At 42.4% G+C, this 23546-nt stretch overlaps 1 protein-coding gene across 1 annotated transcript; it reads left to right on the top strand.

Annotated features, from left to right (window-relative positions):
• Positions 1-1606: 1606 nt before the first annotated feature.
• sptlc2a (serine palmitoyltransferase, long chain base subunit 2a) lies at positions 1607-23537 on the top strand. The gene is made up of 12 exons (XM_053633154.1): positions 1607-1906; positions 4912-5106; positions 5202-5356; positions 6176-6324; positions 6633-6757; positions 8031-8124; positions 11549-11654; positions 12406-12625; positions 12855-12981; positions 20248-20383; positions 20501-20630; positions 21817-23537. Exons 1-12 carry the CDS (start codon positions 1754-1756, stop codon positions 21934-21936), a joined length of 1710 nt encoding a protein of 569 aa, XP_053489129.1. The 5' UTR covers positions 1607-1753; the 3' UTR covers positions 21937-23537.
• The last annotated feature ends 9 nt before the right edge of the window (positions 23538-23546 follow it).

The raw sequence follows: 23546 nt of genomic DNA, 5'->3' as shown, positions 1-23546 counted from the left end.
CCTGGAATAGAAGCTATTTAGTGTGCAAATATAAAAATAATGGCAGTCATCATTTAATAAAACTTAAGCGCCGTCTTATCTCGTCTTGGCAGCAGGAGAGCACTTTACTTTCTCGTCCCGAGCCTTTCCTCAACGAGTTCCCACTGACAATGAAGCCATTATGTTAAAAACAGAGCGCAGCCACGTGGGATGGATGTGCTGATGGGGTTGGGCTGCTAATTGAGAGACACATCCATGCACAGGGCCTCGATTGTGGATTGTGGATTCCACGTTTGGTTTTGGGGGTTTGCAGGCCTCCCCATAGCAAACACAGGATGTAAAAAAAAACAACAACACACACTGAGTGTCTGATAAGGCAGCAGTATGGATTATGATGTTCTAGAGCCACCATCAGGCTCTCAGAGCTTGTTTCAGCCTGCAGGCCTCGACTACAAACTAATTACAGTACCTTGTGCTTTTCTGCACAATTCCACATGGATAATGACTTTTCTTTTGACGTGAATTGTCCTAAGAAGCTGAGGCACTAGCAGAATCAGGACAAGTACACGAATACACTGATTAACATGCAGATTTTTCTTCATATTTCTTTAAACACACAATTCGTGCTAGTCTGGAGAGGCCTGGGTGCCAAAACTTTTATTTATTTATTTATTTATTTTTAAAATGTAATTCTACATCGATGCATTTCATTTGATAATTATGATCCTAATTTATAAGTGGCTTTATTTAAATCAATGACAAATGAAATTTCAATTTAGATATAATAATATGGCATTATTATCTTCAATAATGTTAAATATTGAGAGAAATTTTTAAAATATATTGTCCTGGACAATTCTTTAAATAAATTCCATGACAGTCATCCCCTGCAAAAAAAATACATTTGATAGTTTTATTTATAGTTTCTTGTTGTTGTTGTTGCTGTTTTTTTATTTCCCCATTTTCTTCATACTAAAAAGAAAATATTAGAATTTTTTTAAATTATGTTGAAAAACGTATAGTTTTTATATTTTTTTGTTATTTCCTTTTCACTGCAGAAATACAGTTAAATTTCTCATCTTCATTTTTATGTTAAATATTAAGACAGAAAATAATAATAATAATAATAATAATAATAATAATAATAATAATAATTAATTACTTTGCTTTTACTTCCGGTAACCTGACGTTTCCTTGACAACCTCGCCTGCAAAAATATGATAAAATCTATAATAGAGGTAAACTGTAAATTTTAAAAATGACATATACATTTATTCATATTACAATATGTATTATTAGAAGTTATCATTCAATTTAAATATTTTTATCCGTTTCTATGTTACGTTCTATCTACTTCCTGTTAACCTGCGTCTCCATGACAACCTCTTCTTCGCAGTACCACTTCGAACCGCTATGGAACCGCTAGGCGAGCGCGAGCTGGTTAGCCTACGTCATATTCAGGAAGCGCTTCTGATTGGTCGTCTGGAGGTTACTCTCGTTCATCACGCGCCTACTTAAACCCCGCCCTGTTTGCTCAGGCGGCCGATGGAATTTGACACACTAGCCACGCCTACCGCGCCAAAGCGGCGCCTGTGATTGGCTGCTCATTCTGGTTACCATAGGCGTCGACTTCCGGAATGCGGAGGCTGGAATTTCAGGTTCTAGTGCTAGTGGGTTTCAGAGGGGAAGTGTGCGCTTATTTCCGTGGAGGGTTTGTTTAATTTTAATTCTTGGAAATTTATTAATGTGTCCTTACACGTCTTTGTAGGGAAGTATGACCGAGAGCGCGGTGAACAAGGAGGCGAACGGGGACGTGTGTCAGCACCGGGCGGTGAACGGCGTGAAACCGGGAAGAAGTAGCGCAGTGAAGGATCAGCAGCGGTGTCACCAGGAAAAGCTCCGGTCCTTCTACAAACATGACGAGAAGGTGAGCAGGTTATGACCTCTACATAACGCGTTATAAACTCTCACACCTCACAAGTACACCTGGATCAGTTCTCAGCACCTGCCTGAAAACTTCACACTTCATCCCGAGCTGATCTCGGATCAGAAAGTTCAACTCCAAGCCCAACCCTGGAGCTGTTTATTTACCTCTGGGTTCTCTGAGTTTTATCACCACACCGTCTTCGACTTGTTTATCAAGCGTGATAAGCTAGCACTTTGCACAGAAACTAGTGATTTTTGTTTGTTTTTAAGTTGATTTTTGTATTTTTACACACAGCATTGACAGAGTGTATTAATCAAACCCCTGTCTGAGTTGTGTATTGCTTTCCCTGTTTCTGTCAGATTTCCCGGATTCCTAGATTTGTTAAGTCAATCATGTATTTAGGTCACATTGGGTTTTTAATGATTCTTCTGCTGCATATAACTTGAGTACCTTGGGAAGGCAGACAGGACAGTAATAACATGAGAGAAAACACACACACACACACACACACGCGCGCGCGGTTTTCTGTACAGTTAGTAGGATGTGAAAGTCTTTCAACAAATTCTATCCAGAGATTACGGAAGTGAGCGGGAGTAAGGGCGTGACATCAAGGCAATAATGTGATGAATAAAACCACGTGTGAAAATCAATCCATCCTGGGAAAATGTAAATTAGTCACGTGACACAAATCATGTGAAAGTAAATATAAAAAATAAACATGCCACTCACAGGACAGTAAATACTCGGGACAGTAAATACTACAGGCAGTAAATACTTGGGAGACTAAATACTCGGGAGAGTAAATACTACAGGCAATAAATACTCGGGAGACTAAATACTACAGGCAATAAATACTCGGGAGATTAAATACTACAGGCGATAAATACTCGGGAGACTAAATACTCGGGAGATTAAATACTACAGGCGATAAATACTCGGGAGACTAAATACTCGGGAGATTAAATACTACAGGCGATAAATACTCGGGAGACTAAATACTCGGGAGATTAAATACTACAGGCGATAAATACTCGGGAGATTAAATACTACAGGCGATAAACACTCGGGAGACTAAATACTCGGGAGAGTAAATACTACAGGCAGTAAATACTCGGGAGATTAAATACTACAGGCAATAAATACTTGGGAGAGTAAATACTATAGGCAATAAATACTCTGGACATTAAATAGTCGGGACAGTAAATACTACAGGCAATAAATAATTGGGAGAGTAAATACTACAGGCAATAAATAATCGGGAGAGTAAATACTATAGGCAATAAATACTATAGGCAATAAATACTCGGGAGAGTAAATACTATAGGCAATAAAAACTCGGGAGAGTAAATACTATAGGCAGTAAATACTATAGGCAATAAATACACTGGACATTAAATACTCGGGACAGTAAATACTACAGGCAATAAATAATCGGGAGAGTAAATACTACAGGCAATAAATAATCGGGAGAGTAAATACTATAGGCAATAAATACTCGGGACAGTAAATACTATAGGCAATAAAAACTCGGGAGAGTAAGTACTATAGGCAGTAAATACTATAGGCAATAAATCCTCGGGACAATAAATACTATAGGCAATAAAAACTCGGGAGAGTAAATACTATAGGCAATAAATACTATAGGCAGTAAATACTCGGGACAGTAAATACTATAGGCAATAAATACTTGGGAGAGTAAATACTATAGGCAATAAATACTCTGGACATTAAATACTCTGGACATTAAATACTCGGGACAGTAAATACAACAGGCAATAAATAATCGGGAGAGTAAATACTATAGGCAATAAATAATATAGGCGGTAAATACTCGGGACAGTAAATACTATAGGCAATAAATACTCGGGACTATTAATACTATAGGCAATAAATACTATAGGCAATAAATACTTGGGACAGTAAATACTGTAGGCAATAAATACTTGGGACAGTAAATACTATAGGCAGTAAATACTCGGGAGAGTAAATACTCGGGACAGTAAATAGTATAGGCAATAAATACAAGGGCCAGTAAATACACAGGAGAGTAAATACTCTTGACAGTAAATACTCTGGATGATCAAAAATCCAGGCAATAAATACCCTTTAGCTGTACTCCATAGATATAAATTAATTAGTGATTTTTAATTGTTTGCATAACGATCAGGATCCGAGTGCAGCTAATTCATGCTCGTGTTTATCCGTGCTCCTTGGTATATTCGTTAGCGACGTTACTAGACACAGTTCTGTGCTCCTGTGAGACATGCGGTTTTAAATTACTGGCTTAATGTGAATGCTGGAAAGTGTGGCATTGTCTTGGGCTTATGACTCAAGTCCAGTTTCACACCTAGCATCTGGCTGGATGTGTAGGACGTTTGCGTCGTTGGAATTAAACACTAACACTGCCAATTTAGCGATGGAGACTTAAAGAAATAAACCCTAAACGAGTACACAGACGTTAAAAATGACACATTTATAACGTGTTGCGTTTAACCATATTAAACAGTCAAACATTCATTCTTAACTTTCTAATAATTACAGTATATCCTGATATTCAACACACTAGAGCAATTTCTTTATTTTTATTTCCTGTCCAAAAGTTTTCCACATCTTAATTTTTTAATGCTTTTTTTTTTTGTCCCCCAGTAGTTATGGAATACACCAAGACTTGTTTAATTGACAGATCTTTTTGCTAAACAAATCTTATTACGAAGCAGATCTTTTTGCTCAGTGAAACTTTTTTCTAAGCGGATCTTTTTTCTAAATGAATCTTTTTGTTAAATGAATGTTTTTGCTATGTAAATCTTTTCGCTAATTGAAACGTTTTACTTATAGAATCTTTTAGCTACGCGAATCTTTTAGCTATGCGAATCTTTTAGCTACGCGAATCTTTTAGCTACGCGAATCTTTTAGCTACGCGAATCTTTTTGCTATGCGAATCTTTTTTTTTTCTTCCTAAGCGAATCTTTTTTTCTAAGTGAATCTCTTTGGTTTCTGACTCGCAGCTTCACCACAGCGAGTGTAATGGAGGCTTATACAGCAAGCCCTTCATCGAGTCGTTCGAAGAGACCCCGATGCTGGTGGCCGTACTCACGTACATGAGCTACGGCATCCTCACCATCTTCGGGTACCTGAGAGACTTCCTCCGCCAGTGGAGGATCGAAAAATGCCACATCGCTAGAGAAAGAGAGGAACAAAAGGTAAAATTCATATTGCTAATAACAGTATTTCTGGAATCATACTGTATATTTATTATTTTATATATATACATTTTTTTTTTCTCTCGACTTTCAAGGATTTTGTCCCACTTTATCAAGACTTTGAGAATTTTTACAACCGAAACTTATACATGAGGATCCGGGACAACTGGAACAGGCCCATATGTAGCGTGCCCGGGGACAAGATGGACCTGGTGGAGCGAGTGTCCCACGACTACAACTGGACCTTCAGGTGAGCAGCTCTGACCCCGGGGTTAAAGTTAAAGAAGGAATTTGTGATATGTTTTTAGAGCGCTCTACTGCTTGACTTGCAGTTATAATGAAAGCAATAAAAAACCTTTTTTTTTTTTTTTTTTTTTATCAGCCAGGCTCGCTTCTTATTTTGAATCAGCGTACGCCTTGTGTAGTAAACATTCTGAGGCTCTGTTTCCATTGGGGTGGGGTGGGGTGGGGGGGGGGATGGGGGGAGGCGGGGCTAATTTCTGGGCCAGAAAAATATAAACATGAAGAAACCAGTTCATGCATGGAATTGTAGTTTTGCTGATGATGTAATTGTTACAGGTGTAGAAAAAGGTTGGGGAATATGACCATACGGATTGATATTGTGTAATGATAAAAACTTGTTATGCAACTTGTTATAACTTAGTTATGCAAACTACATGAATTTTAAAGGTACGGTGTACGTTAAAAGACACAAAACACCACCTGCTTATATTTATATTACTTTTTATATTCCATACATTCAGAATTAACCCTTATAATTGTTTGTTTTTATCAAAAAACAAAAGTATACCTCCAAATGAACATTCTCCTCGACTGTAACTGTACGTTTTCTCTTAAATTTCAGTTAAAAACGCTTGGAGTTTAGCTTCACAAACCGCACCTTTAAGGCTAGTAATGCTTAAGCACCGTGTTGGCGTATGTGAAGCCCTTTTCTGTTTCGGCCTTGGCGATAAGACGCGGCGTAAATCACAGAGCAGATACAGACCCGGCTCAGAGTGGCTTTCAGCTCTGGGTTTGATTTTCATAACACAGGGATTTTCTCTCGCAGCTACACAGGCCGAGTGGTGAAAGACGTGATCAACATGGGCTCGTATAATTACCTGGGCTTCGCCGTGAACAAGGGCTCGTGCGCCGACGCGGCGGCGGACGTCACTCTGAAGCACGGCGTCGGCGTGAGCAGCACCAGGCAGGAGATGGGTGTGTGTTCGTTCAGCACAACACCTTATTTATCTCGACACTGTGAATTATTACAGCCTGCTGAAGTGATTTGCTTTCCGTGGGCTGCTAATTCTCAGAAAATCACACGCCCGCCCACACACACACACACACACACACACACACACACACACACACACACACACACTGTCACACACTCTCTCTCACACACACACACACACACACGCCCTGTAGTAGGTGTTTACACTGCAGGAAGTGGTCTTGTGGTTTATCTTGGCTGACTGCACCATGTTTTTTATTATTTTATTTTCTTTCTTTTTTTTTTATAGGTAACCTGGACAGACATGAGGATTTGGAGAAGCTGGTAGCGAGGTTCCTGGGCGTGGAGTCGGCCATGGCGTTCGGGATGGGTTTCGCAACCAATTCCATGAACATTCCAGCTCTGGCTGGCAAGGTACAGAGTGAACATCTGTCCTAAATCGCAGCTCACGATCTAATCTGGCGTAAAAACCCTTAACCTTGTCGTTTCACATGGACGAGACTGAAATCGTGACGTGTTCTTGCAACTCTGGTATCTTAATCGAAGTCCTCTTAAATTGGCTGTATTGGGGACGTTTCCTATTATTGTTGCGGTTTGTCTTCTATAAGGATTTCCAGGATGACCGTGATTTTTTTAAATCCGATACAAGCCATAAATCCTGCATCCGGCAGTTATTTCCGCACGTTGCAATACCAGTGTAACCAGTGGGGGCGCTGTAGCAATAACAAAAGGTTAAGAAACATCTCTGTTTTCAGGATAAGATTGATTTTAATGAATTATTTAACGAACTATCTTTGCATGACAAACAATAAAGTAGCCTTCTGTACCTTCATCATGCTCCATAACTCGGACGTCAAGGAAGATACGGTATACGTTAGCTGTTAAAGAGCTAATATAAGCTACTGAGCGCTACACTAAGTCAAAACGTAACGAGTACAAGTAGAACAATTTGTACGTCAAAGACAGGAGTGTCGATAACCTGGGAGTAAACGTGTTTTTTGGTTACAAAACGTTGATTGTAATGAAAGTATTTGTTATTGAATCCCTTCCGTCTTCATCGAGCATGGTATTAGCGTGCTAATTTAACAGCGTAAGCTAACGTTACCTCGCACACTCTCGAAGTAAATCTACTATTGATAAGTTATACACTTACATCTAGAAAAACCCCATCCTGGCCTCACACTTGAACATTTTGCTCCTCCACATCTTCATATTCATGTCATTTTGGAACTTGCGTGTCAGCTAATGAATATTTATGAACCCTAGGTATTTACTTATGAATATTCATGCCCAGTGAAAGCAGGGATTTATTTCTAGAAGTTAATCGCGAATGCTTTCCGAGGGGGGAAATTATAACCCTCAGAAAGAACACAAAACGCACGCTCGAAAACAATATGAGCTGGTACATACGGTACGAGACGTGCGTTTGCAAATCGGAGAAATTCCACAACTTCCCTTTTCCTCACACACACCGACACACCACGGATCTTTTAGTTCCTCTTGTTACAGTAACGAACGAGCGTTGTGTAATTACGAGGACGAAGACAGATTTCGACACAAACTGAAACTAAGACTTGCGGAAAGAGCGTTAATCCTCCCACGAGGCCGCATGCACCATACAAACCGGTCTGCTGCGTCACCGGAGCCGTTCCCGTCTGATATTGTGTTTTCTTTTGTGTGTGTGCAGGGCTGTCTGATTCTGAGCGACGAACTGAACCACGCCTCTCTAGTTTTGGGAGCGCGTTTATCTGGTTCCACCATCCGGGTTTTCAAGCACAACAGTGAGTACACACAAACGTTTTATTCCCAGTTCTTGAACAAATGAAACCTCCTGATCCATTATTTCAGTACCAAAGGTTGTAGCGGTACATGTTTAAACTTGATACGAATAACAACGAATGGTTCTGACGGGTGGGTGTGGTCGTGGTCGGCTGCTCCGGTTGTTGCCGATTGGTTACTTGTACCACATCACACAACACTTTAAAAAAAAAAAAAATAAAAAAACCCCAAACCAACAAAGTTCCGCTGCTGAGTCCGGAGTTGAACACGGTGTTAAAACCTCCCAGACGTATACATTGCATTCTCGATCGAAGAAAAGCCCGGTTATGCAGCAATAACAAAGGCTCTGTTGATGGACATGAGCTTCCCCGCTGCGCATGCTCGGTTTCAGGATCTCCGATTTCAGCTGCCAGATCGTCCACTCGTCCGAGTGCGTTTTGAGAAGTCGTACAGCCTTAAATCCGTGCAACGTGAGACACGTAACATGATAGACATTTAAACACAGTTTGCTGTTGTTTATCAGCGCTTAACTGCGCTAATTGCTTTAATTACGGAAACAGGCTCGGTAAGTTCAGCCCTAAGGAACAGAAGAAATACTTTTTTATTTTCTGATCATATATAGTAGTAGAACTCGCTAAGATATTTAGCGTGCCTGAACGATTTCATATTTCCAACAAGGATCTGAAGGAACGAAAATCATTTGAATTTCTTTATACTGTGGGTTGTTGTTGTTGTCGTTGTTGTCGTTGTCGTTGACGACGACGACGACCAAATTCTAATACTCTTCATCGACGAGTCGTTTCATCAGTACGTTTGTTGCAGTCAGTTAACTCTCGCACCACTTTTTGAACTAGTACTAGAAGTTCTTTCGGTTCCAGTATGGATTAAAAAAAAAAAAAAGGATTAAATGAAGCTCTAGAAAGTTCCACATCTTCTTGTGTAGCATTACTGTCGCATTCTGAAGGTGAAAATAAAAGAAAATAAATCATTTCTTCCATTGAGGGCATTTTAACATGTACCTGAACATTCTAGTTAATGATTTATGTTTGCAGTGCATTTTATGACACACACACACACACGCAAACGCTCTTACTCACAGCTTTCGCCTGTTGACACGCCGGCCTACGGATAGTTTCCTTGGACGAGCTCCAATGTGCACAAAAGGACATCCACCCAATTTAATGTCGATGGAACACACAACCCTGTAGTTCAGCCATGTTTATTATTTCAGTGCAGCTCTCGGAGTAGCGTCGAGGGTTTTTTTGTTTTTTTTTTCTCCCCCTAGGTGAAAATGCCGGATCCTCTTTGGATCGACCTTAAACGCCATCTCTCTCTGTTTCGTCGCTCGAAAAAGTCACTCCCGTCATGATTATTTTTTTTTTGGCCGCGTTGCTCTAGATGAAACCCTTAAACCGTCGATTTGCACGATCACGCTAGTGACTTGTAAATCTTCTAAATGAATGAAAAACCTGAGCAGAATGTGTAATACGCCATCACTCGTGTTTCTGAAGTCCCCGCAGTCTCCTTGTTACCAGTCAGTTTATTGACCCTAACGTTGCTAAACTTGCGACGATAATGACTCACGCCGCCGTGTTTATTTGACGTGAAGGTCAGGAGCGTTTATCTGAGGCCGGACGGATATTTAACAACCCAAAGGGAGCGCTTCTGTACTAAACATGGATGACTGTTCGTCATCTTATCACCATACCGACCACCGTCGCAGTAAAAACGCCTCCTTTATTAGTCTTCGATAGCCGTAAATACTCTCTGTAAACGGAAACGGATAAAGATTTGACGGATAAAGAAAACGGGTGATGAGTTGCTTGCGAGTATGTAAGGAATTAAACACCGTGTAGTGCTGTTCTAGGAAAATAATCAACGAGTGGAGTTACTATTAGCACTCCAAAGTTAATTCGTTTCCTATAACAAGCACACCCTGGAGTGTTTTTATTCCTTTTATACCACGTCAAGTTGCAAAATGTTTCACCCAATAACAAGTGACACGTTGTACTTTTTATCCATTTATTGTTAATTGTTATCGCTTATGCTAGAGCAGCTATACATTTGTTCGCTCTCCAAACTCGGGCTTTCTAATCTCCGTTGAATGAATATAATGAGATGCAACTTGATGATAAGAAGCAAAACTTGGGACTTTTATGAAGCTTTGACACTGGACACTCCTTCCATAAATATATATATATATATTTTATGTCTACATTACTACAAACCTGTGGTTTGTCTTGCGGCTGCTGTTCTATTACAGAAAACGTAATTCTGTCGTCAGCACTGAGGTCGAGAGGTAGTTGATCAACTTTGTAGCTCTGCACTGGCTTCTTTTCAGTCCGAGTTTAAACCGAGGGATACTGAGGAAGCGGGTGGGCAGGTACGGGGACAAAAGGTCAAAGACAGGAAGAAGCAAGAGTACGCATTGTTTTTAAGGGAACTAAACGTCTGATTCAGTTCTGACATGCGAGAGAGAGCGAACATCCGTATCTTGACCTCTTTCTGTATTGAATAAAGAAACCTGGGCCTGATTGCAGCCGAAGATGCGAATGAGACTCAGCGGGCGAGCGTCAAAGGATATATACGGACATAACAAGACGTGAGAGTGTGTAGAGTTTTAGATAAGAATTTTATTCCTACAAATCAGTTTTTGATCACTGTTAATCTCAGGGAACATATCCTCCAGGTCTTAATTTCTGTTAGACTTAACACCGTTAATGATTTCAGATCGAAACGACACGAGATATAAACCGAGAAAGTGCAAAAATTATTCGAAAGAAGTGGCCCTAGAATTGCGCCTTGAGGTATCCCTGATGTATGAGGTGTAGCTAAAGAGGTTATAATATAATATAATATATAATGTTTAATGTTTGTTCTTCTGCTCTCATGTTAAATACAACAATTCATCATAAAAATATATGGGAACATGTGACAACGTGAAATATATTTATATAACTTGTGCTAGGAATGCATATTTAAATAAGAGATCCAGCTAGAGGAATTCATGCTAAAATTAAATTAAAGAAACGTCTGTTAATTATCTCAATATAAGCCTTCAGGGTATTTATAATGTAGCTTTAGAACATGTGCGCGGGACAATAAATGCGTCTCGGTATTTTGCGGGAACCAAAAATGGCCTTAAAGATACGGCGCACATCTGGTCCACATCTGCGGCACAGCATATATATATATATATGTGCGTTGTAATTTCCGCTTATTTTAAAGTAACGTTTACAAACCCAGTGTAGCCTGTAATTGCCGGAGTTTTCCACTCACGTGTTCAAGGCCGTTTCAGGTCAGCGTATCGTTCATGAGCTTGCTAAATATTTTAACCTGAATACGATTAGGTCACCGTTTAATGAATTTCTGAATATTTGAGGGGTTTTTTTTTTTTTACGGGTGACGCTGTTTTGCTCGTCGCAGACATGCAGAGCCTGGAGAAGCTGCTCAGAGACGCTATAGTGCACGGCCAGCCCAGAACCCACCGGCCCTGGAAGAAGATCCTCATACTGGTGGAGGGGATTTATAGGTATATGAGCTGCTCTGTATTTAAATCGTAGGAGAAGTCCTCGAGAAGTGTTTCATTGCACAAATTGTTGTTTGTTTGTTTGTTTTGTTGTCTTTTCACTGTCCTATATGTATTTTCTAGATATGCTTCTAAAGGAATACATTAGATATGTTTTCACTGAGGTTTGAGAACCTTTTGATGAACTAATAAGACCTACACAGAGTCTGGACAAGGTCCTCCTGTGCATTCCTAACCCATTCAGAACCTTACGATGAAATGAAAAGTTCCAGTACTCTAAAGAACAAGATCTACCCAGTTACGGTATTCTATCGAATGAGAACTACATAGTTCCAAGACGGGTTGCTCCTTTGCCTTCCAAACCCATTCAGAACCTTTTGTGTTCTGAACTAAAGAGTTCCAGTACTCTAAAGAAGGAGAACTATGCAGTTGTTAACATTTAATGTAGGTTTTTTTATTATTATTTTTATTAGACTCTTGCCTTTCACGTTGTTAAACCATCATCGCATCACGTAGGCTCGAAAACAGCACCTTTGCTAACGCTAATCGTGCCGAGCGATGCTTTACGTTGCACATTTGAGGTATTTTGCTGTTGCCACATTTTAAACATTTGACATGTCACTGGATTAAAGTGATCATCCTTTGGGGGCAATTCAGTGCTCGGACCCCCTCGACGCTTATCTGGGTTATTTGGAAATGCACCGTTTCTACAAATACTAAATATGTATCTGTATAACTCCACCCATTTTCTCAGCATGGAGGGCTCCATCGTGCGCCTGCCTGAAATCATCGCCCTGAAGAAGAGGTACAAAGCCTACCTGTACCTGGACGAGGCTCACAGCATCGGCGCTCTGGGTTCCCGGGGTAGGGGCGTGGTCGACTACTTCAACCTCGACCCTACAGACGTGGACATCATGATGGGAACGTTCACCAAGAGCTTCGGAGCCGCGGGGGGTTACATCGGCGGGAGAAAGGTGCGGCGCGTCGGCGTTTTGGGAACGTCGTATCCGTAATTGTAGCTTTCGAGACCTGGTTTTATTTTTCCAAAGATATTTATTTTATAATGCAGTGCTAGTGTTAAGAATAAACAGCAGTGTGTTAGAAGCGTTTGTGATCATAGAATGTTGCGTGGGAATATTGTTACATATTTCCTCTCTCTCTCTCTCTCTCTCTCTCTCTCTCTCTCTTTCTCTCTTTGTGTAGGAGTTGATAGATTACCTGCGCTCTCAATCTCACAGTGCCGTGTACGCCACCTCCATGTCGCTTCCTGTTGTGGAGCAAATTATCACTTCTATGAAGTGCATTATGGGAGAGGACGGGACCACGATAGGTAAAAGTCTCATTTCTCAATTACGTTTTCTTTTCCTCGCCTCCCTTTTCCCTTCCCTCCCCTTTCCGCTCTTCCCTCTGACGAAGCGAGGACAGGAAGAATTTATTTCCGAATGAAATTTCACTTCACCTAATAGATGTTTATTGATAAACAAAGTTCTGTTAATCACCTTACTTCTCATACTTATTTATTTATTAAGGAATTAAGGAATGTTTTGTTTAGACTTTTAAACCACAGCGCTGTTGCGTCCTCACTTCTGATTGGTCAGATGTTTCGTCTTCTATAACCGTAGCTGCAAATCCCAGGTGTGCAGAGTTGAATGCATTCGTTTGTCATGCGTTCTCGTTTCCATAGTAACTGCTGGATTATAAATAAAGTGCAACGTGTCGTCGTAACCTCGTTGGCAAGCGGTACAGTACTTTGCCACGTGTGTACAGGGATATAATCAAATTCGGGGTGGTAATAGCGAGTCGTCTTCATTGCATCATCTTGTTGCTGATTGTTTTCCTAGAACAGCATGACGTGGGGTGGGGGTGGGTTCCTTAGACACGTGAGGATTTTATTAGTCCCCTTTGAATCATTTACGGGAATTAGTTTTTGGGAGGGTTTTATTTATACTGTATAATTAAATCACATGCTGAAATAAAAATCTTTAAAGATGGCCGGCTTTGCACTGTGCCTGATATAGTGTGCCACTAGGGGGCAGGACTCACCTAGCGCTAGACCCTGTGTACAGCCGTAACGCGTGTCGTCATTGCATGGTGACAAATGTTAAGGAAAAAGCATTAATAAGTGTCATAAATTGTCCAAAAAAAAAAATCCCAAAGAGCGAACTGTAATATTAGTGTTGGACTTTTTATTATTTTTTTATTTTTTTATTTCTCAGTGTTGAGTTCACTCCTCCTGTGAAAGCTGTTTACCTGGAGTGCCAGTGTTTCCACACCGCTGCACACACACACACCGAGCTTTGTTATGATTGCTTCCACATCTTGGATCAGTTCCTATCTGCAGCTTTAGTGTGTGAAACGAATACAGGCGCGAGCCAACAGGGGGGGAAAAAACAACACACGGGCCTTTTCTGGTAATCCGTTGTGCGGGAACAGTGAGCCAGTGATGAAGTGTACAGAGTGTTCCACTCCACCCCCACCCCCACCCCCACCCCGACCCCAAATGAATCCGATCGTAATGGATATGTTTGATGCGTTAAGGATTACTTCTTTAGTTTTGGATCATAAGCTCTAAAGCTGTTCGCAAAATATCAGAATAGATTGAAATATATCAAATATAAAACGTACATATTATTATCCTTTTGGACTCTTCCGTGACATGCTACAAAACGCTGGCACTGGAGACTCCTTACAGAAAACGTCACCCTATCAACGATTATACACATAAACCCTCCCGTGATAAGGCGGGACTAAACTGCACTCGCTTTCGACGTTTCCCGTTCTTTTAACTGCTCTAGCGGCTGTTTGGTTTTACGACGCAAATACAACCCTCGAGACGTTTATTTGCTCAAGATGCCGCACATAAACTTGGACCCGAATCAGAATCGGGTTTTTCAAAGAGAACGACTGTAGAGAAGGGAGAAGATGGTGTTTTTTTTTCTCTCTTTTTTTTCCTTTTCTTTGTACACTTTCTCACCGCTCGTGAAATAAGACTGATTGCTTGTACAGATGTACAGACGGCGTCCAGGTAAAATATTTAGCCCCGGCGTTTAAACTCCAGAAATGTGTTAACAATTACCCACATGCAGCTCGGGCTCGATCCAGCTCTTTGATTGGACTCTCTAAACGGCTTCGCCACTCAATCACGGCCGGCAGCTACAACAAACGGGCCCTCCAGGCTTGACAGGCCCTCCAGGCTTGTCAGGCCCAGGTAGCGTTCACTGTGACTAATATGAGCGAAAGTAGACCAGCTTAGACGGCTTTGCCCATCTCTCGTGCACACGTGGGTTCCACAGTGGCCTTTTGTTTCACGCCGCCGTGACCGGGTTCTACTTCCTGATCCGGAGAGGATCATGCTGAACCCCCTGCGCTTGGCCTCTTCTCTCGTCACCTGCCGATTGACGGATTTGACGTCATTTCTGAGAAGCAGATCTAAGGTACATGAGCTCTCCCGGGCCAGGCTCGTGTTCCTCGTTATAGGAATACTCCGGCATTTTCAAATTATAATCTCTATCTCTAGGATATTTGTAAACTAGAAAGTCTAGGGGCAGGTGAATTCAGTTGAATGTTTAAAACGTGGACAGTCTGATTGATTTTAAGAAACATCCGCGAAACCGCAATTGTTACAGGTAAACAGAAACGAAATATTTCCGGCGACGAGAACGTACGCAGATAAACCTTTACGCAAACTTGACATGGATGGATACGTCTTTTTGTTTTTTTTGTTTTTCTTTTCGGACACACGTCGGAACCTTAAGTATCGGCCGATACCGATTAACCAACGATCTTTGTTTTCAAAATGTACCAAGCTTTAAAAAAAAAAAAGTCTAAGGGGAAGTTGTTGAATCCGGTCATTAAACGTCCAAACTACGCAAGAAATCACGTAAAATGCGCTCGAAGCTATAATTATCACAGTCCAACGATAGAGGTCTTGGGATGCGATGGAAATTAAAGAACGTCTTACGAAAATAAAGGGATTTAAGGCGCGTGTGAAGGTTTTGCGAACGCCCGTGTGTTTACGAGTCCCGAATCTTCGCGAGGACGGATCGCGTAGGACTTCGATTGCGAATACGTTTGCCTGAGGAAATCGTGAAAAAGTTATTCAACGTTTAGTCTACTTGGAGAAGATTCGATTCTTTTATTATTTACAGAACAAACGGCGAAACTTTTATCGATTGATTGAATTAATTAATTAATTAATTAATTGTGGCGCTAACCTAGCTGGTCACGTTGTTGCTGTAAACGTTTGCGCCCCCTGGAGTTTCACTTCCGGACGACCGTTCGGATTTCGCGGCTGAACAGCAGCGATGTTGCCGTTTTAAGAGCGAAAGAGCAGGTTGCAGATTAACTAATGACATCATTACAGATTAACTTCTTTCGGAGCATCTGTGATGGATTACCCGGGGAGGCGCGAAGAACAATCGGCCGAGTGTGTGTTTGCTCGGGAGGAGGTGGCGACTCAAAGAAAGCTAATCAAGCGGAGGTCAGCGAGGTAGATAGCCTCGTGGGAACGCACACGTCTTCGGGTTCCTTCTCCTCGTTCGGCCTCGTAGTCAAGCCTCCTTTATATAAATTCATCCTTTATATATATGTTTTTATTTACCATTTTAAGAGCAAATGCCTACAAGTCTGGAAGCGAGAACCAGTGAGGGGATTGGACATGGCGTCGTTATGTTGCCATGACAGCAATTTTTAAATTTTTTTTATTTATTAATCTAAATTTCGAAGCAGTTTATTCACGGATACGGAGTAACGATAAAGACCCGCTTTTCACGTTCGGATCTTCCTAGGCTGTGAAAGGTTACCCAGACGTTGATATTTAACCTGTATATCATTTCCCGAATCGGCGTTCCTCTACGTCGGTCCCGTGATCCGCGGACGCTCTTTGAAGGAGTCGGTGTCGGCTTTGCTCAGCAGGTCACGTTCCACTCCCGCTCGTAGAACGCTCTTTCACAGTGGGCTTGAGAGTCTCCGAGTCAATTCGCAGTCGGCTGTAAATGTGCTTTCGCGTCTCCGCGTGCGCCGTTAACCCCGCTGTTACGCGGGTGTCGGGTTCGTTTTGGGCGCCGGCCTCAAAGCGGCGGGGAGCTCGCGTGATTTCTGGTCACTCGGCAGCCGTTCGGTTTCGAAGTACGTCGGCGTAAACGTGCTAGTATTTGGAGGGGGGGGGGTGTTGGGGGGCGATACCGGTTTCTTAACGTGCGAGGTCAGGATTAAGGAGCCGACAGCTGCTGAAGAATTCTTGGGCTCGTTTCGCAGATGCAGTTCGAAGAGGCTCGATGAAGGGCGGAGCTGTAAGCTGTATTCAAATATAAATGTCGTACATTTTAATTACATGCACGCAGGGTTGGGCGTGATACGCTGATTTATTGTTATTATATATATATATATACTGTTTTTTGTAAAAGCTAAATCTTACCACTACAAGAATTCAAAACGGGGACAGTTCCGCTTTGTTTCTGCCCGTCTCATTGTTTGTGTCCTGGTATTTTGGGAATCAGTATATCTGAGGGTCATTGTGGAGCCTAATTGCCCCAGTGTGTGTATTTGGGACTTGCCAAACACCAGGCATCCATCTCTGTCTGAAGATATCGACAAGCTTGGGTAGTGAACTCGGTAACATGTGTTTTAGGTGCTCGAGCGTGTCTGTCCGTCTTTCAGTAAGGGAATACGCGAGACAAAATACGTCTTGCTATTCGCTCTCTAATCTAATTTTATGTGGAAACCCAAACAACCGATAATATTGGAACGAGTGGCGTTCCAAATCCTAAAGCGGTAACTACGGGGACTCCGATTGGCCCGTGGTGTAACTAGGTCAAGCTTAGATTTCTCATGCTTTATATAGAATCGTATCCGGTGTCCCGTCCAGGCTCGTTAATCTTCCGCATGATGAGCTGTGAATGAGCTGTACGGCTGTGAAATGCCTCGCTGTAGAGATAATGGTCCGCTCTCGTCGGCGAGATGTGGGGTTCAAAATAAAGGACGGCTGAAACTCAGGAGCAGCCTAGAAGCTGCTGTAAAGCCTCGCCTTGCCCGGTTCCGGAGACCCTGAACTTCACGTGGATGTTTGTACTTATCTCACCCCTTTAGATGAAAAGGAAGTGCAGAGGAACTGGCTTTTTTCGGGGGGGGGAGTGGCCCCCCACATCTGGAAGCTCTTTCGTCCCTTCCCTCGCTTCAAATCCTGCAGCCCCGTGTCTGGAAGGAGTTATGGGGGGGGGGGGGGGTGTCCACTGTGAAACTAACTGTTGAAAGGGTACCCCAGAAAGATTTACTTTGGAGAGCCTTTCTCTATCCCAGCACCACCACCCCACCACCACCACCATCCCCAACCCCCACCTCCTGGAGGACCTGCTCGACCACTCAAGGGCTGGAAGTCCAGCAGTTTACGTTCCTCTCCAATCCTTATTGCTTTCAGATGCTCTTTTCGTTAAACTCGGTTTGGCTAGTGACTTTCTTCAGTGCAAATGTCGCCATTAATTAAGGGCTCTCCTAGGAACCGGACCTGGTGAAGGTCACGATCCCGTCCTGACCCGTAGCCGTCAGCAGTGATAGCCGCTGGTTTATACGTATCTCCGATCTCAATCCGAGCAGATATTATTGTGCTCGGTATTCGTCAAGCTCCGCCTTGACCGCGTCTTCTGCACGTGCACGGACACTAGACCGGGCTTTTCTCTGTCCAGGCTTTTCTCGGTTCTGAAACCGAGAACCAGTGACGTGACCGGATTCCAGTTGGCGTCTACTTTACTTTACAAATGCCAAAAAAGACGTGAGCGGCCCAGGGAGATTTATCTCCAGAGGTTTTTTTTTTTTTTTTTTTTTTAGAAACCGCGTCCAACTCTGATTGGACGGAGAGAGATGATCCAAGGCGGAAACATGCTATAAACAAACAGCCTTTGAAATATCAACAGTTTGTTCCGAGCAGATGAATTTGGAAGGCCTGCTTTGTGATTTATCGTGGAAGAATTTGCGAGACACCGCACCGCTTTTAGAGAAGGCCTGCTTTGTGACGCATCATGAAAGAATTTTTTTTTATATATATATATATATTTCACCGCTGCACGATCTTCCAGTTCGGAAAGCTTCCGTTCTTGTTTGTTCACTCTTTCCGTGCACGCCGAGGAACGGCTCTATTGTTGAAGAAATTTGGTCTGAGGACGTACCAACCATTTTTCTGGTAATTGCAGCAAACTGAAGAGGAGCTGTTTACGCACAAGGCGAGAGATACCTACGGTGATGTCGTTGAAGGATTTGACGTCGTAGGGTAAAAATATTCCACACGGTCGGTTATTAGTTAAAAACCCGATGGCTGATTACGTTCAGATCTTAACCTGGTGGAAATGTGGATCGGTTCTTCAAAACGTACCCTGGGGTAAGAGCGAGGGCAGAGGACGTGTAAACAAAGTGTTTCACGTTAGACGTCATCGGGGCTTTGTTTCATTACTACAAAGCGAGTGACCCGGTCAGGACCAGTTTACATGAACTCCAAGCCTTTCGCAAGTGCGCATCCAACATGCACTCGCATGGTCTGCCTGTCTTGTTCCATCCTTCACCCACGTTACTGATTTCAGGGGGGAAAGAAAAAACAAACACACACTAAGTTCTGCAAAGTAAAACCTTCCTCCAGGTCACCACTCGGGAAGGTTTGACCTCTGAGAACGTTTTCAAGGTGAACACGTCAGTCTCTGGACATCTCGTCGCAGATCGATCGATCGATCGATCGATCGCTCGTCTCTTTCGACCGATCTCCGCCACGTCCGGCACGAAGGAAACAACGCGGTGAGACGTTAACACGGAAGGACAAATTCCTTAGCGCCGTTCCTTGGCATGCACGGAAAGTTCGACCGGCTTCCCAGAAATCCGAGCCCTTCCAAACAGATCACGCAGTGGTCTCTCGCGAATATCTTTCGCCATGCGTAACAAAGCAGGCCTTCTCAAAGCGATACGTCCGCTCTGGGGCGAATTGTAGATTTTTCGAAACGTTTGTTTGTTTGTTTGTTTGTTTGTTTACAGCATTTCTGCCTCTCTGTCTAATCTCATTCGGATGAAGAGCTCCTCTGCTGCTCCTCACAGGTTGCGTGCCCCCCCCCCCCGTTGGCTGATTAGCATCTCTGGCAAGGACACGCGGGCTTACACAGGGCTCAAGTGCGATAAAACCCTCACGCTGCAAACACGAGTCGAAACCAGCGTCCGTGGTGCGCCGTGATGACATCACAGGGGAAACTTTTTTTATTATTATTTATTTATTTTTTTAAAAGGAGTCCTATAAAGTCAGCAGGTATAAAATATTCCCGCTTTAACGATTCAGGACCGGCTGCGTGCGTCGCTCTCGCTCCAGCGTGATGATGATAAAGTTTATAGCTCAGATGGTCAGGTTTCCTATTAACTCCACTAATAGGTCCTGTGGATTGGTAACTTTTTAAAAAAAAAATTTTTTTTATTTTTTAATTGTCTGATCGCATGAAAGAGCCGTGGAAAAAGCAGATGAATGCCAAGTCCAAAACAACCCACTTTTAGTGTTTGAGATGCCTTTTTTTGTGTTTTGTGTTTATTTATTTATTTATTTATTTATTTATTTATTTTTAAACACAAATTCCAGGCAGGGATCGCATCCAGCAGCTGGCGGAAAATACAAACTACTTCCGCAGGAGGCTGAGGGAGATGGGCTTCATCATCTACGGCAACCATGATTCACCTGTAGTTCCCATGATGCTCTACCTGCCCGCCAAAATCGGGTAAGTGCGCAAAGCTTGGCTTCAATCAGAGAAGACGGCAGCACTCGAATTCATCCCTCTGTGTGCGTGTGTGTGTGTATATGTGTATGTACGTACGTGTGTGTGTGTGGTTTTCAGGGCGTTTGGTCGGGAGATGCTGAAGAGGAACATAGGTGTGGTTGTCGTGGGCTTCCCTGCCACGCCCATCATCGAGTCCAGAGCTCGTTTCTGCGTGTCTGCGGCTCACACCAAAGAAACGCTGGACGCGGTAATAAACGCAGCACCTCTATACACACACACACACACACACGCACACACACGTCTACACGTACAATCTCTGGTTACTGAAGCTCTTCCTTGTTCTTTACACCACCGCACTTTTGAAATCTCGATTCCGATTGGTCAGGTGTCTGACAGTAGTTCCAGCTACCCTCACACGGAGATTCGTTCCTTACGCTGGACATTTAACGTCCTTGATATGTAGGAGATGAGGTCAGGAACGAGAACACACACACACACACACACACACACACACACACGCCTGTCTTTGTTTGAACGCGATCAGCGATAAAGGAACGCGAGGAAACGTCTTCAAAGTGTCCCGCGCAGTAAATTAATCGACGGTGTCGGCTCTCTCGGCTCTCGGAGTCGACGGGTTTACATAAGAAGGGCCTGCCACTTGGGGGTGGGGGTGGGGGGGGATTCTGCTCTGCTCTGCTCTGCTCTGGCAGGAGATCAAAGAGGCATCTTAATCTGCCTCCCCAAGGACCCTTGATTTTAAGCACGCTGAAAAATCGCCCCTCCACCTCTCCTCCTCGGGAGAAAGAAAACAGGGTCTAACTTTGATCTGACCGCTCATCGCGTCCGTGAGCATCTCTTTAAGAGCGAGGTGTTTTTCCGGGGTTTTTTTTTTTTTTTTTTTTTTCCAGCTGTGACATCATCAGGAAATCGGAGGAATATCAGGATCTCAGCGTGTGACGTAGCTTTCAGCCTTTCATGTGGTGTTTTTTAGTTTTATTTTTTATTGCTGTTTGCTAACGATCCTCTCAGCGTTATTCATGCCTCCTCTTGAACGCGTGAAGTTGGTTTGTTTGTTTGTTTATTTATTTATTTATTTATTTGGCGACCCTTTTCTCATGCGTGAGCTTCCACCCCTTCACACGCCTCCACGTGACCTCGGGGCGGAGCTGGACAGCTTTAGGGGTCGAAAACATCTAGAGTTTCACTGCCTCGTTCACACCACAGATGATATTACTGCACATAATAATAATAATAATAATAATAATAATAATAATAATAAACAAATTGAAGCAATATTAACCGGGACTATTTGTGCTGCATCTCACAAATTGTAGGGCGGGGTTGACGCTTGTAAAACGAACACGTATTTGAAGCAGTGATGTGACTAGTGACGGTGCGAGTGTGGTGTTGTTGACTTGGTGTGTGTTTTGTAGGCCCTGAACGCGATCAACGAGGTGGGAGACCTGCTGCAGTTGAAATCCTCGCGCCACAGAATCCTCCCGTCTCTCGATCGGCCCTACGACGAGACCACGTACGAGGAGTGTGAAGACTGAACGCCTTCCGTCCCCGGTGGAAACGTGCACTGCTCTCTGTCCTTCCACAAGATCCACTGAACCACTCAATACACTTAATTTTTTTTTTTTTTTCTCTCATCGTGTTTTTGTGAAGCACATGGCACTCATAGTACTCTTTCTTTCTTTCTTTCTTTCTTTCTTTCTTGCCTTCTCTGTCAGTTCTCATTGCTCATATTTGTCATTCAGGATCTGTCCTTAACTCACTGTCATTTATTTTGAGGGGGGGAAAAAAAAAAAAAAAACAAGCTTCAAATCCTCGCTGCCAACCACATGATGCTTTGGACCGCTTTATTGTGCTCGCTAAAGCCATATGTAACTGTAACCCTCAAGCCGCTTTCTTTCACGTGCACAAAGCATCTTTTTGAATAAGTAGGACCAGACTGGCGGCGGGAACAAATGATCAGTCCCAGAGACGCTGGCTTGTTAAAGCAGCTCTTTCCCTTTCTTTTTTTTTTTTTTTTTCTCCCCTCTGTAGCTTTGTTAGCAAAAAATCTCAGCTTTTTTTTTTTTTTTTACAAACATATTTACGTTTCGATTCGCAGTGCCTGGCGTCTGGTGTCTGTCTTTCTTCGAACACTTAGAAAGTTTATTTCTTTTTCTTTTTATTCTCCCTCCTAAGACATCAATCACAACGTCGGTGTCGAGGGGAAAAAAAAAAAAAAAAAAAAAATTCCACGCTCGGCTCGTGCACATCTATCAAATCTATCGGCGTTCAAACATCGATCAAGTTGCACTTTAGGGAAAACGTTTCCAGAGACACGTCCGTCAGTGTAAGATTTTACTCCCAAAGAAAGTCTCGTTAGCAAGCTCTTAGGTTCAAGTGGAACGTCGTAATATCACGAATGACTAAAAAAAAAAACGTAGGGTTTATAGGAATGTCTTAAGTTGTCGTCTTTTTTATTTTTTTATTATTATTATTATTATTATCATTTATTCATCCGTGTCACCAGTCTTAACACCTGCTTCATGTCTTTTTCCCAGATCCTCTGCTGCGTGCGTGTACATATTTATTTATTATGAATAATAACGTCTCGTCCTTGTTCTTTTTGCGGAAAAAAAAAAAAAAAGCGTTGTTTTTTTTTTTTTGTTTTTTTTTCCCCCGTCTCTGGCAGCTCCAGAAATCCTCGAAAAAGTTGTGCACGCTCACGGTGCGAATACTACTGATGAGAAATCTTCATCCGTGACCTTTCCGAATGCGTGCGGAAATTTATTATTATTATTATTATTTTTTTTTTTTACAAAAATTATTATTAAAAAGGTTCTGAAACGAACACACAGTGGCTTTCGTGCCTCGTCCTGTACTACTTCAACCCCTTCGTTCTTTATCGATGTCGTCGTTCTGTTATGCGTTCGTCTTTCGATTTCATTTGTTTTAAAATAAATAAATAAATAAATCGTCAATGTTGGGGAAATGTCTTCGTGGATGGTTTGTTGTTTTTCTTGTTTGTCCCTTCGATTAAAAAAACAAACAAACAAACAAAAAAAACGACCCACTGTAAAACACGAGAGCTGCAAGAAGTTATAGAACTGTTGTATAAAGATAAAATCACATTACGGAATAAAGCGAAGAATATTATGTATTGTGGTGG

Source organism: Ictalurus furcatus, chromosome 9 (assembly GCF_023375685.1).
Source record: "Ictalurus furcatus strain D&B chromosome 9, Billie_1.0, whole genome shotgun sequence".
Taxonomy (NCBI): domain Eukaryota; kingdom Metazoa; phylum Chordata; class Actinopteri; order Siluriformes; family Ictaluridae; genus Ictalurus; species Ictalurus furcatus.
Note: the sequence above shows the minus strand (reverse complement) of the source record. Positions and strands in the feature narration are given on the sequence as shown.

What these genes read in the sequence shown, in the direction of transcription:
- sptlc2a (XM_053633154.1), top strand. Translation starts at nt 1,754, where the DNA reads ATGACCGAGAGCGCGGTGAACAAGGAGGCGAACGGGGACGTGTGTCAG. An exon ending in CAGCACCAGGCAGGAGATGG is followed by an intron (nt 6,325 to 6,632) that starts GTGTGTGTTCGT and finishes TTTTTTTTATAG; the next exon opens with GTAACCTGGACAGACATGAG. An exon ending in TACCTGCCCGCCAAAATCGG is followed by an intron (nt 20,384 to 20,500) that starts GTAAGTGCGCAA and finishes TGTGGTTTTCAG; the next exon opens with GGCGTTTGGTCGGGAGATGC.